Here is a 16659-nt window from a genome sequence, read left to right as displayed (position 1 = left end):
AAAATAAATAAATGAATAAATAATAATAAAAAAGAAACAAGACCAGAGGATGAGTAAATATAAAAAAGGCAGATAGAGCTGAAAAATAAACCATCGTATAGAATGCAGGATCCCAGACTGGAGTGCTAACCCATAGAACAGGTTCAAGCCTCCTTTGTTCTTCCATCTAGAGACTGAGAAGGCAGGGGCAGCTAACTCAAGCGGCAAAATGCTAAACTATTTGTTCTAGGATTTACTGAAAGTATGGTGGGCTAGGACAATTAGAATTGGTTCTATAAGGAAAAAAAGAGAAACTGGAAATTTTCCATATTCAAACATGAGAAACACAAAAAAGGGAAGCAAAGCATGGACAAACACTGCACCATTTTGCTCTCTCAGTACCCTCTCCCTGCTGTTCCTACAGTGAGATGGGACAAACCCCTCATAGAGTCTCATTTGGTCTTTTGGGGATCGTCTTTAAGATCCATCTCTGAAGCATCAGCTGCGACAAAACCAACAGCTTAATCAAAAAGCTTGGGGACAGGTTTTACTCCTAGATCTATTTTGAAAATCAAAATATTTACATGAACCCAGCTCCAGGTCTGAAAAAAGAGAACAGCACTTTATGAGTATTACATTACGGAGCTGTATCACAGAATGGCTGAGGTTGGAAGGGACCTCTGGAGATTATCAGCTTTACTAAAGACAATATTGCTTGTCTTTCTGTTTAAACACTTCTCAAATCTATATGCTGATTCAGATCCATCTTAAAATAAGCCATGATTCAGATGAACGCAAGAGAAGAGTTAACGGTCCAAATTTAGGATCATTTGACTAACGGACTTCAGAGATATCTCGCTTTCAAAAAATATTTATAAAGTCACCTGTTTCTTTAAGTAACTTAACAAACCTAGGGATCACATTTCTTGAAGCTGTATGCCCTTCTCCTACGGGAAGAAATACTGTTATTTAAAGAAAAAGAAGAACTGCAGCCTGTTTTTTCATTAGTACCAATCAAAAAGGATGAAGTAAGAACATGCAGCCAGGCTGGAGGATGTTACAAAGGAGTTTCCAGATTCATTATCAAATTGGGCAGACAAAAATGTATGTTCTGCAGTCTTAGTGCAGCACAGACATATTCAAGCCAGCCATAAAACAGCTAGTGGATGGATACCTATCAATTACAATTCAGACACAGCATAGCAAAACTGAACACGGACTAAGCATCTCACCAGTTACTTCCCCTATTAAGCAGGCTTTGCAACCGACACTCCCTGCTGTGATGCTGTGGGCTGACTGCTGCCATTACCTGTGCTACAGAATCATTTCAATGAAGGGCATACAGTGGTCACACAAAATGACTTGATGCATACACCAAAGCTGAACTACATTTCTGCGTATGCCTCTTCTTTGGCAAGGAATAAGAATAATGCAAGCGAAGAACAAGAAATGAACATATTCAAGATAAAACATGAGATATAGTCTTTGAAACCTGTCAAAGACCCTTTTTGTCTGAGTCCAAAAGTGAGACAATGATATTATCAAATGCTCTAAAATTGACAGGCAGATTGATTTAACTCAACAGAAGTATTAGTGAGGAAAATGTTATTAATTAAATATGGAAAAGATAAAAATATTCCAGAAACCACTTAGCTTAATATAATCATGACAGGAACTGATTGAAAAGCAAAAATTCCCCAAAACTTGGACATCCTTTTTTTTCAAAATGGGATATGGGACCAGATCATATCAAAGTAAAAAAAATCCCTAGCAAACCAGAAGTTTCCAGATCCTCCAGTGCTGAAGGAAATAGGCAAGAACCAGAAGATTCAATTAGCACTTTCAGGGATGTTACCAGAGTTTCCAGCCTCAAACCACCAGGAGCATCTGCCCAGGAGCTACAGGCCATGCAGCATCACTGTTCACAGGCTAGCATGCTGAGAGTTCGCCATGTTCTGTCTGAGGTGCTGCATAAGGTCATCACCAAACTCAAGTTGTTTTTGATGCAGTGGATTAGGTTGAACAAACTAGCATTTTGTGGAAAAGCAAGATTTTGCCAGAAATTTGCTATCAGCTCTTTTCATGACTATATTCTTTGAAAATTTTCTGAATAATGGAACTGCACATTCACATAAGAAAAGCAGATTAGTTTATTTGTTAGAGGCTTCCTGATGCACATTCTTAGCATACACCCCCTGCATTTCTACAGTGCATGTGCACGCACACACACACACGTATGCATACAAATAAAGGATGAGATATATTGCATACAATATATTTAAGAAATAAGCTGCCTTCCTCATCTCCTTTCTAAAAGCTTTCATAGTATATGTATTTTTTACTCAATTACTAAAAATTAAGGTGAGTTATACAATTCCACAGTTCTTCCTTACCTACACGGGCCAATCAGTTTGTTCAACAGTTAAAAACAAGATTAAAATTGGGATTAATTTTCCTAATGAAGAAGTAGCTTAACTGAAGAGATGACCACAGAATAATCTGGTACTCCCATAGCAATGACCCTTCAACAGGAATGAAATATCTATGCCGTATCACCTGTTGCCATATTCTACTAGAAGTTATTGAGATACTGCAGGCACTGCATCCTGAATGTAAAGAAAGTAGCTTGCAAAAGCACAAACCACAGTTTTATAGCTGGGTTTATGTAGTGTGTTATTTTGCAACTGTTTTTTATAGTAAAAACAGAAAGCAAAATGAAAAGATTCAAATTCCAAATAAGTCTATAGAATTAGCTTAATATTAAGTGGAGACTAAGTTTATGTCACCAGTGTTGAGCAAAAAGAAATGCAGCATTGACTAAAATATGCTAAATATTCAGATGATTATTTGTGTAGTTCATTCATGCCATATCACCAATCATGGCAATCATACCTGTTCAAATAATGGAAGACTAAACACACAATGGCATGTGTAGTCAACAATCAAGAGCCCTGAATGCATGCTTGCCAATATATCTATAAGGGTCTACGTAACCTAATGATCCTGAACACAGAGCAACTGCCTTAAATGAATATTTTTTCATTTGTAAAATACCTAGAACAGAAGCTGATCACATTCTGTAAGTTCAAGTGATACTTTGTCACTTGCACCTGCATGCTAAATTTCATTTTGCACATGAAATCACAGCTGTTTCTTGAAGCCCCTGCTAAAGGAACACAAACTAAATTGTAATACTCCAATAACAACAGGTCAGTCTAAGAGTTCAGGGATAGTCCCAGTTCTGAAACTTGCTGCTTTTGTCAACCCAATCAGAAATTTTATTACTACTCAGGTTATTCACATTCTGTTTCAAACTCTTCACGTCTAGTGTATGCTCAGTGGCCAAAGAACAGCAACCCTTTCTAGAGATTATGTGTATCTTTCAGTAACAACTTGCATGTCTGAAACCATATCTATTTTCATTTCCCACAAAAATATCTAGCAAATTATTCTGCCATCAATTATGGTACTTGTTCTCCTACAAACATCCTCCACGCAACTGCTTATTACCACTCTTGATTACTTTTAGTAGTTACACCTATCATACTTCTGAATCCTTGACATTTACATGTTTTTGTTAAAATTATTTAATGTTTATATTTCAAGTATGCCAAGAACCTTACCACACTGGAGAAGCAATTGTTCTAGCCATTGCAGGCACTGTGACAGACACAGATACTGACCATAACTTGCAATTTAAAACAACAAGTGACAGATAATAGGTGGAGAGATATACCATCAAATTATACAGCATTATATTTCCATTTTCTACTGCATATAGTGTGTATCAGTCACATGCTTGTTCCCTTCGTGTGCCCCTCATTCTAATCAGTAGTTAGCCGCATGTTAGGCATCATTCCAGAATTTTGTCTGAAAGAGGGATTCAAAGGATGAGGAGGATCATGATCTGAGGTGCCTGAAATATCTCTTTCATATTTAAAGAAGAACAGAGAACAGTGCGGAGACGTGGATAAGTAATGGCTAAGAAATATACAGCAATAAGTGAAAGAAGTTGAGCAGGGAAAGACCATGTTGTATTACTGTTCTTTATTTACTTTAGCCACCGCTCATGTTTATCCTCTACTCCCCTCCCTGCCTGCCAGCCTTCATCAGTGTGAGGTGTAAAGTCCCAGTCTTCACAGTCTCTCCTCCTAATGCATCTGCTCCAGCCTCTTGATCATTTCAGTTATCAATCATATCCTTTCCTATTCCTTTTCTCTGAATTCCATTTAAGCGTACACTCTTTGAGGCAAGCATATTCTCTTACAACCACAAAGTAGAATCCTCAGGTTCATTTAACTTTATCCCTGTAGTAAATGATTACAAAGGTGAGATGAGAGTTCCCTCAAACAGCAAAAGCAAGAGCACTAGAGCTGGTTTCAGAGAAGATTTGTTTTTGCCCAATTCATGTCAGTAGGCAGTAAAACATGAAAGTAGGTATAATTCTCATATGAATGCCTGAGAGCCCTTCCCAGTAAACAGGGCCTAAGCGATCCACTGAGCATCTCAAAAATGGCCTGAATTCCAGCACAAGGTGAAAAGATTCAGAAGTATAAAAGTAATCCACGTTTTTGAAAGAGACAGAGCCTCATGTGCAGATGATAATTCTTGGGGAGAGAAAGAACAGGAATAGAGAATGCCTGTGATGAAAATATTCAAGAATTACAAAGAGAAAAGGCTCCACTACACTTCAAGGGCTTGCTAGCGTAGCTGAGCTGTCAAGTTCTCCTTCAGACCCACTCAAACCATCAAGGGAAATTTTTTGTTTGTATAATTTAAACTAAATAAATGTTATTAGCCTGCAGATTTTTTTTAATCTACATAACTGTGGGTGACATTTGAGTTATAGTTTAGGATTGCTACTTCAGTTTGTACAGAGGTGGGAGTGTTTTCATGTTCTAAAACAGCATAGTTATGAGAGGTAAACTTTTAAGTATTGCCCAAGGCTGAGATTTAGGAAGGAAGAAGACTTACTTCAAAAGCTGGAACTAACAGTTAAGAAGGTAGACTGGAGCTGAACCAGGAGATGACTCACAAAAAGGAGAGAATGATGACAAAAGTATGTGTATTAGTGTCAGAAATATCAGAAGTAGAAGGAAGAAAAGCATGGAGAACAGCTTTTGAGATCTGATCAGAACGGGATGGCTGGAAACAGTAGGAACATCCATAAGAGATTTGAGAGGGTGGAAGACAGAAAGGAAGAAATCCAGAATGAGTGGGAGGAAAGACACTCATTTGCAATTGCTTTGTCAAAAATACACTACAATATCCCTGCTATAGATCCTTCTCCACAGTGAAAAGCAATTTCAATGTATACATGTCAATGCAGTAAATGCATCCAAAACTACTCAATTTAATCAACGGTAACTGACTATTAACAGAATTAATTTATTAGGGGTCAAATCCAGCTATTCTTTCTCAGACAGCACTCTCACTGTGGACATAAGTTACTACCTCGCACAGAGAGAGTGTGTTAGAAAACATGCAGAAAGGGTTAACACTGCTTCAGGCATTATTCTCTCTCTCTTCAGGCATTTCCTGTGCATCACCTGCTGCTCTGCCTCAGCGAATTTGCTGCTTAAAATGTCTGTTCTGCCAGTCAGTCATAGTAACTGACATTAAGGGGAAGGCAGCAGCACTGAATGGGCTTCAATTTGCCCCTTAGCAATGTCCCAACTTTGGCTTTTCTATCCTTTGTTTCCTTTGCAAACACAGTATTACAGATTTGGGGTGGGGGTGGGGGGGAGGTAGAAGAAGGCCAAACATATGTAATGTGCTTCCCATTAATAAAGAACCCATTTCCCTCTAAATATCCTTATATCAGATAACAAATGGACCTAACCATTGGCAATAACATAAAAATCCGTTTATTTGGAAGTAATGCAAATTTATTTTGAAAAGTGCTTCTGGAATACCGCTGGCTCACTGCTGAAGTCCTCCCCTTTTTGTTGATGAATTGGTTACTTACAACTATTTGCTAAAGCCATGATTGCTGTCTGACAGAACTGCACTGACAGGAACAGGCCCAGGACTGAACTCATTTGCAGTTCCTCCACAGGCTCTGTGGAGGAGGAATACATCTCTCTACACTTTTGCTGCAGAGTATCTTACCCTATTGCTGAAGAGCTATTCTGGCTGGTGAGTAGAGGAGCAACAGGAGGATGTTGCTTCTCCCTAACCACTTGCTCACAGGGGGAATGACGGACAAAGAGCCCCTGCTCTTGTCATCTCCATGAGTCAAAATCTAAGCAGAAATGAGCACAGGAATAACGGAAGTTTTTAACTTCCTTTTCGCTCCCCCGCACCTTAGCAAGGGTTATGACAATCTAGACTTAAGTGCTTTAGATGAAAACATCTCAGTGAGTCAGTTGCTTGCAAATAGCTCTCTGCTTTATTTTGCATTTCATCTCTATGGGTGCTCCATGCACATTTTGCATTCAGACATGAATTTTTCTTCCAGCTTCTGCATGCAGCTAAGCTCTCAGGAGCATTGCTGTAGGCTCTCTGTGTGCCCTTATTTGAGGTCCAGCATCTTTTGATCCCATGACCAGTTGCAACTTCACTTTTGAAGTTTTGATCACTGAATGAGATAGCCGTTTATTTTGTCTGCCTCTTACTACTGATCTGTAGTTTACCCAGAACTCAAATTAGTTGTTGAAAATACACCTTTTAAATGTAATACCTTCCTGAATTCAAAATGGTCTCAGAGTTCTGGGCTTTTACAGGGATTCTCAAGGTAAAAGGCTGACCAAATGCTGTTGAGGCACACAGAAGCCTTTGTTCTTGACAGCAGATCTAATTCTGTTTCCCCACACCTTTCTTTTTTTTTTTTTTATTTGTTTTTTTATTATTTATTTATTTATTTAAGCTGTTGAAATCCTGCAGTTTAAGTAGGACCAGTTGCTAAACATATCCCCCTGGTTGGTTCATTTTCTTGCAGTATAGCTACTTTCCGATTTCACAAGAGTTGACTCACTTTGACACAATGTTCCAAGATAAACGCCCACACAGTGTAACATTCAGACTTTATTCTTTCCTCCACATATACTGGCACTCTCATCAAATATCACCTGCAGTAGAATCTTATTTCCTTCAGCTGAGCCAAAATGCCTCCAGTATATTCCCTTAGAAAACTAACTATTATAATACTATTGAAAACAATTGCTACTGAAAATTATTTATGACCAATGGTGCATTACTGATCAGTAAAGCTGTGTTAATTTACCTGAACACAGGCTGAAAGTTTGACTTAAAAAACATTAACAAATAATGTATTTTAGCATGCTTTTTGATAAAGAATAATCACTGTTGAAATTCATAAAGCTGTCTGAATCCGTATATGCTTTAGAAATACATTGGGTTTTCCACCCAGTTATAAAAAAATTTGAACCCCTTCCGAAACACAAATAATAAAGTTTAATATTTTATTATAAAAATATTCAAAAAAGTTTGTTTCCATAGCTGATCAGTGCTAACTAAACTCTCTATTTTATCACAGAAGTAACATTATAAGAAAAAAGGGAATCAAATTAGACAGGAGTGTTAAAAAGAACAATATCTAGCTGTATTTAAGTACTAGATGGTAAATAACAGAAGCCAAAACAATAACACATCTAGATTATTCTGAACAGTTCAAGACATCAGCAATAGAGACATTTCAGGAATGGAGGATTTTATGTATGAGGTAATCAGTTAAAGAAACAAAAACCTATCTAAGGAAACCAACTAAGGGTATAAACAAATAGTCTGCATACACTTAAAGAATATAAATGCAGACATTCTCACTGAATGCTGTGAGCAGGAGTGAAAGAAGGAGCTAAGTCCTATATAAACCTACATCACAACACACGGTTAAATGCAACTCCATCAGCAATCAAGAGCAGAATGCATAACAATACTGTGCAAACCAGTCAGAGAGAGGGTGGAGGACTAGCAGGACTATCCGTGTTCTGGTGTCTCAGGACACGAAGTACAAGCAATGGAATTAAAAAAAAAATCTATCAGAGGAAATTTAAAAATAAATATTAGCAACATATTTTCAATGAAAAGATCTCTTGCAAAGTTTTTTTTTTTTTTTTTTTTTTTTTTTTTTTACAGCATCAGTCCTTCAACTTGCAGCAACACTAGTCAGTATTCTAACTATTGTATTGTCAGAAAAACTGGAAATGGTAGTATCTTTTCTACCTACAGTTTGTATTATTCTACAGTGTTAAATGAAGCTTCAGCTGGTTCATGATGTGCATAGTTATTTCTCCATCTGGTTAAAAACCAGTGTTTGCACACATCTGCAAGTTTGTCTTCCATATGGAATAAATTATGTTCAGTGACATTCTGAGACCAGCAAACCAGGACTTTGATTGCCATGCTGCTGAAATCCTAGAAACACAAAAACCTCTTTGAAAACTACATGACATCTACCCAAGAAATAAAAGCCATGTTCTTTTTTCAAAATTACTCAGTTCACTGGTGACATCTTTCCTTATTCATTAGCAGGTCTTTGATGAAACAACTGGTTTCAGACTATATATAACTTCTATAATGCAAGTTCATACTGATAGACACATAGGAACTGTGGAAGATGTGATCATCATGTGACATGAAATCTTCAGCAGTACTCAAACATAATGAGACACTTTTCCAAAGTCACTTTGGTTCAAATAGAATGACCCTGCCACCCCTCCCCGCCAAACAACAACTGTCAAGGAATTAATTCAACAGCGTGCTACCACACTGCTTAAAATAATTCCATAAGGATCACATATTTTGTAATTAAAAAAGAAAAAACAGTAAGAAACGTTTTATATTTCCAGTTTAAAGAAAAATATCTCCAAGTGGTCATGATCGAGTTCACACAGCAGGACGTACCAGAATTTAATACTAATACGAAATAACGAAGTCCATTTTGTAGGCTTAAAATTTCTCTTTCAGGCTCTGTTTCAACTTATTTATTGAACTCTTAGAAGTTCACATTTCACAAAACCTATACTAGGATATTTGTACTAAAATATGATCCTTTTTGAATTAATAAAGGTGAATAATTTGTCTCAAATCATCTGGTTAACTTCAACTGAAACAATGTTGGTCTTTCCACAAAATTTGGCCAAACCAACTTAGATCAACTAAAGTTAGAATTTAATGATTTACAGTTTTCTAAAACTTTTTTGGACAGCTTTGTACTTCACATGATTCCTTATCACATCTAAAAACAGTAATAGCCAGGTTTATTAAGCACTCTGAATAACCACCTTCAGAAGATTAAGCCATACCAGGCTGTTTATTTCATCCATGCATTGAACATTGGTACCATGAGGAATTTACCTTACTTCTGTCACTTTCCTCTGTGAATATACTTATGTATGTTGATGGCACATATGGCAAAATTATGGGAAGAAAAAGATATTTACACAAAATATTAAAAATAATAATCTTAAGAATAAGCCAAAAGAGCAACTGCTCTCAATAGCAAGGAGCTCAAGCAAATACAGTTTGCCAAATTCAGGAAGCTCCACACTAGGCCTACTCAGATGTCTGCATCACTTTCCCATAGCTATGAGAATATGGAGGTATTTGAGCAGCTCTGGATAAAATCAACTAAGGTCATCCTCTTGGTCCAAGAACCAGCTCCACTGGATGAGGAAGCAGAGGAAGGAAAGGGGAGAAAGTAGCAGACACACCAGGCATTAGTGGCAACAAGCTGAGACAGCAGTTCCAATGTCATTGCAGTGCAAGGCAGCAGAGACTCACAGGAGAACTGAAAACCTGGATCCAGAGTAATTTGGAATATTTCTCAAGTGAACTTTGTCTACCTACAAGCTGGGAGGCCTCAGAAAACAGAGAACTAGATCTGTAGATGCAGTGTCTGAGACACAAGAACTTTTCTTTCCTATTGCCATTTATCAAAGCACTTGAATAAAATATTCTTAGCCATTAGGAGAAGGGGCATATTGGAAAGCTTAAACATAGCAAATAGCATATTAGGAAGGAACATTCAGTTCTTGTCTGCACCTGTAGGGCAGTCTCATCAGTATATAGTACAATGCATTACTGTTGTTCCATGAAGAGTCTGGAAAACAGAAAAGGCTACAGGAGCATCCACGCCTTTCTGTTTCAGGAGTACTCTTGCATGTTGGGAGAGAGAAATACACAGGACAAGAACACCACAAAGACCAGTAAACAAACAAAATTAAGCCTCATCCTAACCCATGCATATATCATTAGCATATTATCTCACTGCTCACCTGGAGCATTTTGCAGTCAACACTTCTACAAGGCATTATCAACTCCAATGGAGTCTTTGATAACCACATCAGTGCAGGGGTATATACCTGAGTGTATTATAAGATAATGTATAAGCTTATATTTCAATGAATGCTGAAGAAAATTCTCACTTTTAATAACACTGCATAAAATACATTCACAAAAATGTATGTCGCAGTTCCAAAAATCATTCGAAACAATTATTCAATAATCTTATCTCTGAGGGTGCATGTCATATATACATATTTATTAAGGATACAGATACAAGAGCAGGGGAAAGCTAATACAGATCTTATCGTAGCTGGTATACTACTCAGCAAATGGTATGTGAAAGGCTAACATAAGACATACGAGATCTGGAAGAATACTGATAAAACGAATAAAAGCAAGGAAAATAAAATCTTCTACTTACACTTTTACTCCTGCCATGAAGAGTACAGGTATACTTGTTCATGACGACTCTGTCACTAAATCTGAAGTGTTCTGCAAGTTTCAGAGTAGATGTTTTAGGCTCCTGACCATTCAAATACCAGCTGTTATACTGAAAGAAAATTAATTTATTCAATTAGCATCAAGGTCTCTGCCTGTTGCGCAACATCCAGGTATGGGCTGCTGCTTCACAGTACTTGAAAGTTGCAAATATTCATAAAACACAATAGAGCAGACGTTTCATGTAGCACTAAACCATATAATACACACAGTTACACTGAATCATATAACCCATTAAAATAAGCACACCTATGAATGGTGGCTGTTTTCCCGTCACTAACAAATGCATGCCAACCCAAAAAATTACAGAAAATTGCAGACATTTGAGGCAGAGCTTTTGCCACAGAAATTTAACGAGATACTGGCAGTTGTTTTTAATAATAACATAGACCTTATTTGGTATTAGCCAGTTTCTTGGTCTGATCTGAGAGACATCTGTTAACCTGAACACAATTCAGACCAGCAGACATATGCTAAATCCACAGGAAGAAAGAGAGTCAAAGTAATTTTCAAATCTAGGTGCCTAAGGATGGTTAAACCAGCACTTGGGTACTTTTATATAGGTGTCAGAGTTTGACAAATTGGCCTTTGTATTATAATAACAACTAAGCATAAGCCTTGGCTGCTGATAATGACATGGCACAGCAGCTTTGAAAAGCGGCATTCATCAGCCTCTGGGTAAAGTGCATAGCAGTCATCATGGAAGAGTGGAGTAAAAGGGAAATTCATATGGCTCTAGGATGAGGCAGCTGAAAGATTTATATTCTCATGTGGGCTAGGTACATCTCTGCAGACACTTTTCTCCTTAGCTCTGTCAGCCAAGATGAGACAAAGTGCAGTTTCTGACCAACGGAGCCTTTCTAGCAAAAGCTCCTAATGGAGACTCAATCATAACACCAAAATTACAGGTATAGCTTATTCCCTCATGGGCAGCCACATCACTGATACAAGTCATACAGGTACAAAAAACATTTTGCTAGGTTAGCTTCATCCACACTAGCGTAGTTTTGCTAACATAACATTGTTCTAAAATGACTAAGTTCTGTGTGAGATACTTTGAAGTATCTAATTTGAAAGACCACTTTAGCAACATCAGAAAAGTAGCCATTAAGTGTCAGTTTGATACTAAGAGCAAAACATATTCATATGAATATGCAAGCACACATACACACACACACAGGTGTATTCCCCTCCCCCCCCAACATACACAGAACATCGTGATCTGTGACAGATCTAAAAGTTGGGCTTTCCTTCCCAAGAAACCTCCTCAACTCAACACATGAGCAAGCCTCCAACATGCTACCCATTATTTTATTTTCTAAAACTCTGCCACTACCTTCGGATACATAATAAATATATCTTGATTATTTATGTATTTAATTATTTATAGGCAGCATTCGGTAACAGAGAAACAAAGTCAACTGTTGAAGAAACATGTAATATTTTTCATAGTTAGATGAGATCATATATGAACACACATGCACCACTGTTGTGCCTTCACAGTTTTAAAACAAAAAATATACAGGATTTAAATGTGTATGTGTAAATGCTTATGCACATAGGTGGTAGAGTCTTTAGGTGAAAAACCACAAGAATCACATCAGTAAACTTGGGAGCACATAGAAGGGGATCAAGAGACCACATAGAAAAAAAAAAAAGATCTTAATCTATTTGTAGGATACTGCTATAAGCTTTCCTCAAGAAAATTCACATTCTCAGAAAATTTTATCTTATCAGACATTACTGACATATATGAATATATAAAATACACATAAAAGCCATACCTATCTATGTTTTGAGGGGAAAATAAAGAAAAGAATTTTCATTGATACATCTTTTATTTGCAATCTCTACATACAAAGCAGTACCCACAAAAGAGTTTCTTAACATTACTTTTTCTATTTTGCATAGCTATAGGACAAAATGGACATAAAATTAAATAAATCACCATTTAATCCATTCCAGTAATGTTCAAAATACACTCAGGAGAAACACACAGTTAACAAATTAAGCAAGTAAGTACATTTAAACAAAATTCACCCAAGCTACATAAATTATATGGGACCATGTACAGAAGCAAGTTACTAGTTTATGGCTCTAAGAAAGGAAAGCAGGAGTAACACATGAGATGAGGTCAATTATTTCTTTCACATGTTAAAAGAGTTTGTCTTAAACACATTCAGCTGTGTTTATGCAAATATCCCTAATGTGCGAATCCAAAATACAGCCAGAAAGCAGAATAGCAGACGCTTTAAAATCACTGAACACAAAAGAAAGAACAAAGAATATTCCATGCTTGGGATGAAGTTTGAAGAGGGAACCGTTTGACAGAAGAGACTGGTGAACATTCCTTGATAACTTTTTCCAGGGAGATAATACCTAGAATCACCACATGCCACCACAGGAAAAGAACCCTTAGAGAAAGTATCTCATTCAGCCAGTCTAGAGCAGGGTCCAGCAGCCAAACTGGTGCAGTTTAATACAACAGGGACACGAGTCATACAGGCAGACCATGCTATGCTTTAAAGCTTCCCGAATTTTTATTCAAGGTACTATAAACTACACTCCTGGTGAAAATGACAGATCTCCTTATCTGCTGAAACTATGGAGCTGATTACATAATCATACGTAACACATAGTGTCACCTCTAGAGATGCTGCACCCAAATTTGCTCTCAGTGATTCTCCTTTCTTCTTGACAGAAGGCTTCTTTAACAAGGACCTCCAGGAAACAAGAACAGCAGAAACATCTTATGCTACAGAACAGGACTTCAAATGTTCACATAAGTATTTTCAAACAAATTCTGTTTTCTTAGAGCAAATTCTATGTCCAAATATCACATAATGTATGCATATAATCTCAGGCCAGTTTAAAAGTCTCATTTTCAACACTGTAATTTTAGATTAAAAAAAAAAAAGAAATAAATGCAAAATCTTTCCTAGCTATCACCTTCTCTCCATCATCCAATCAAAAATACAATCTAGGGTAAAAAAGTATAACTTTATATAATTGAATTTGTGGAAACATGTAAAGAGAAAAAGAGGGTAAGATGCCAGTATGGCAAAACCACAAACCAAGACATTTATGCACTTACATCTCAGGCATAAAAATAGATTTTAGACACATCAGTCTACCTGGGAATCTTTAACCTAAATAATGACTGGCACTTGAAAAGACCAATTTTTCAACATCAAATCTCAAAATCTTAAGAACTTTGAGATTTAGCCATCAAGGATTAGACTGAGGTGCAAATATGATCAAAGTATTAGCAAAACAAATAGAAAACATTAGCAAAATAAATAGTGCAAACAGAATTTATTCATAGTTGACTTTAAATAGGACAATCTCTATCCTTTTATTTCTCCATCTTAGTTATTAAGCCTTAATAATTACTTTTAAAATAGAAACTGTCAAACACAGAACATCAAAGAAAAAAAAAAGCTAGTGGCTTTAACCCAAAGCTTTTTCCTGAGTCTAAATAATAAATCTGAGCATTTAACACAACTCCAGTTCACACAATCAGCAGACACGTCCTTATACACACTATCATTTAGCCTTTAAACAATAAAGGCAAATTTAAATGCACATGCTTCTACTGAGTTATCTCAGTTATAAGATTTTTTTTTTCTAAACAGCTTTTGGGGTGATATGAAAAAATAAAAACAATTTCCTTCTTGTATTCTAAGTGTATGTTTTGGCTACTCTTCCAAGATATGTGAATACAGTGGAGGGCCATGGAGCAAACAGCATATTTAAACAAAGGGGAACACTATCATTCACTTCAGGATATTACAAGAAATTGGGGGGGGGGGGGGGGAAGAGAAGTATTCAAAGAGGAAAAATGAAAAACAACCAGAAATTTAGCTGGATTGCTTGAGCAGATTCCAGGGTGAAGATATCTGTATGTACATGTTTTCATAGTAGGAATATGTTTTCTTTAAAAAAAAAAAAAAAAAAAAAAAAAGCACTGCAGAATAATTCCTGGAGCACAGTTTGATGAACTCGCACTCTTTTTGTTTGCCAGGTAGCCTTAGATTCCCTTCATGCTATTTATTATTCAAAAACTTTCACAAAAAGTTGTACTGGCATACATTGAACTGGCCAGGAATCTCTTACTTTTTTCAATATTTATGACTTAACCATGAAAAACCTCAAGCATTTACTGTTTGTGCATAATTACTGCCTATCTACCACATACTAGACATTGAACAAACAGTAATTAAGTGCAAGATGCTCTCTTCTGGGAGGAGTCAGTGATCCACATGCACACATGCCATGCTTGCCAATTCTTACGTTATTTAAGTTCCTTCACCTTAGGTACTCATCTAAAACTTGAGCAGAGGGATTTCAGTACACAGAGTCAGACTGCCCTTCTAAAGTGATTTTGGTGAGTAGACTACAAGCAGCTAGCAAGATTATGGTACTTTTTAAATCACTATTTTACCAAACCCAATTCCAGAGGCAACTGTATCTGTATCAGAGCAGTTATCAGACCTCTAGACTTAAATTTTTTCTCCTGACTACAAACACAAAAGTTACAGTTTATCATTTGGAAACACTCATCATTTAGAAAGACTCTAAATAGTGATTTTAGTTGCCAATCACTGCCTAAAATCTTTCTGTGAAAGGTGTAACAAGGACTTTAGATTTGTCTTACTCACCGTTGCCACCCAACATCTGTACTCATGAGTGAGGTGGAGAACTAATACAGTTCATCTCTGACAAGTCTCTATTTCTGAGCAGTTCTGGGCTGATAAGGCAGCCAAAATTCCTTCAGTTAAAAAGACGGAAAAACAAACACATCATCACAGGGGATTAAAGATCTATTGAATTATCTACCTGTCTCTCTCATCTGCCATAAGAGACCTGCCATTGCTCTGAATAAGTTTGTTGTTTACAGATTTTAATCTCAAAGACAAGCAAAGCACAGTCCCTCTGCAATAACTGAGGATAAGAAACCAATAGGCCTGAGCTGCTCTCTGCAGTGCATATGACTCATTCAGTGACCAAGACTGATTCTGGAACACTTTAATGTTGGTTTGTTTAATTTCAGTTGGAGATGCTGTTTAGGGACATTGCTCTTTTCCAGCACAGCAAGAGCATACAAAAGAAAAAAGCTGAATCAAAAGAGCAAAGGCACTCCAATGAATCTATTAAGCCACATGGATAACATTTTCAAGAGCAACAGACTGTAAATGATCTAGACAACTAGTACAGACTTGCAAAAGAAACCCAGGAACATGTGGAGGACAGAGGTCCCAAAATATGAATGCATTTAAGTCCACCTTCTTCAGGCCACATGTTAATTTTTTATTCATCCTTTCTAAGCTTAGCATGAGAATGTATTTCTACATACATAGTTTTTTCTAGTTATTATGACTGAGAAGAAAAGAAATCAGGACATATGGAAAATTGTGACCAAGACTTGAGAAATCTACATGTAAGAGAGAATCACGCAAATATATACTTCAATATTCAAGACCAAATGTGCTCCTATTATCACTCTACTGGCCATTTATTTCTTTTATTGTAAGGTACAGTCTGACCCAGAAATCTGTCAAACTTGCCTAGCTAGACTAGCTTTTTGCCTCCCTTCTTTGAATATCACACATTTTCTGTAGTCTGATTCACACTGTAGGTATTTTTCATAATCATGCATTTCTTCAGTAAGGATATACACCAACCTAAATAAGGAAAGTGTAAGTTAAAGTCTAAAACAAATTCCATTGTTCTAAAGAAAATGAATATCTATAAACTGATGTTGACAACTGAATGACCTAACCAAAACCTCAGGTATGTTAATTATTTTAGAAAAGTGAAACTTTTACAAAGTGAAGTAATATCAAATAGAATGTACATAATATCTTTATTTACATGCTTATGTGCTGTAAAAAACAAACAGTGTGAGCATTCCATGCTCTTTGCATTTGACAA

At 36.7% G+C, this 16659-nt stretch overlaps 1 protein-coding gene across 2 annotated transcripts in view; it reads right to left on the bottom strand.

Moving 5' to 3' along the window:
• Window positions 1-16659, bottom strand: part of LOC112995758 (3',5'-cyclic-AMP phosphodiesterase 4D) — a 604531-nt gene that overhangs the window by 507287 nt on the left and 80585 nt on the right. For both annotated transcript variants that reach the window (XM_064500988.1, XM_064500989.1), the window contains exon 2: window positions 10649-10777. In XM_064500988.1, the coding sequence (XP_064357058.1) occupies window positions 10649-10777 (129 nt within the window). The remainder of the gene's footprint in view (window positions 1-10648; window positions 10778-16659) is intronic.

Source organism: Dromaius novaehollandiae, chromosome W, assembly GCF_036370855.1.
Source record: "Dromaius novaehollandiae isolate bDroNov1 chromosome W, bDroNov1.hap1, whole genome shotgun sequence".
Taxonomy (NCBI): domain Eukaryota; kingdom Metazoa; phylum Chordata; class Aves; order Casuariiformes; family Dromaiidae; genus Dromaius; species Dromaius novaehollandiae.
This window is presented reverse-complemented; position numbering and strand designations above follow the sequence as displayed.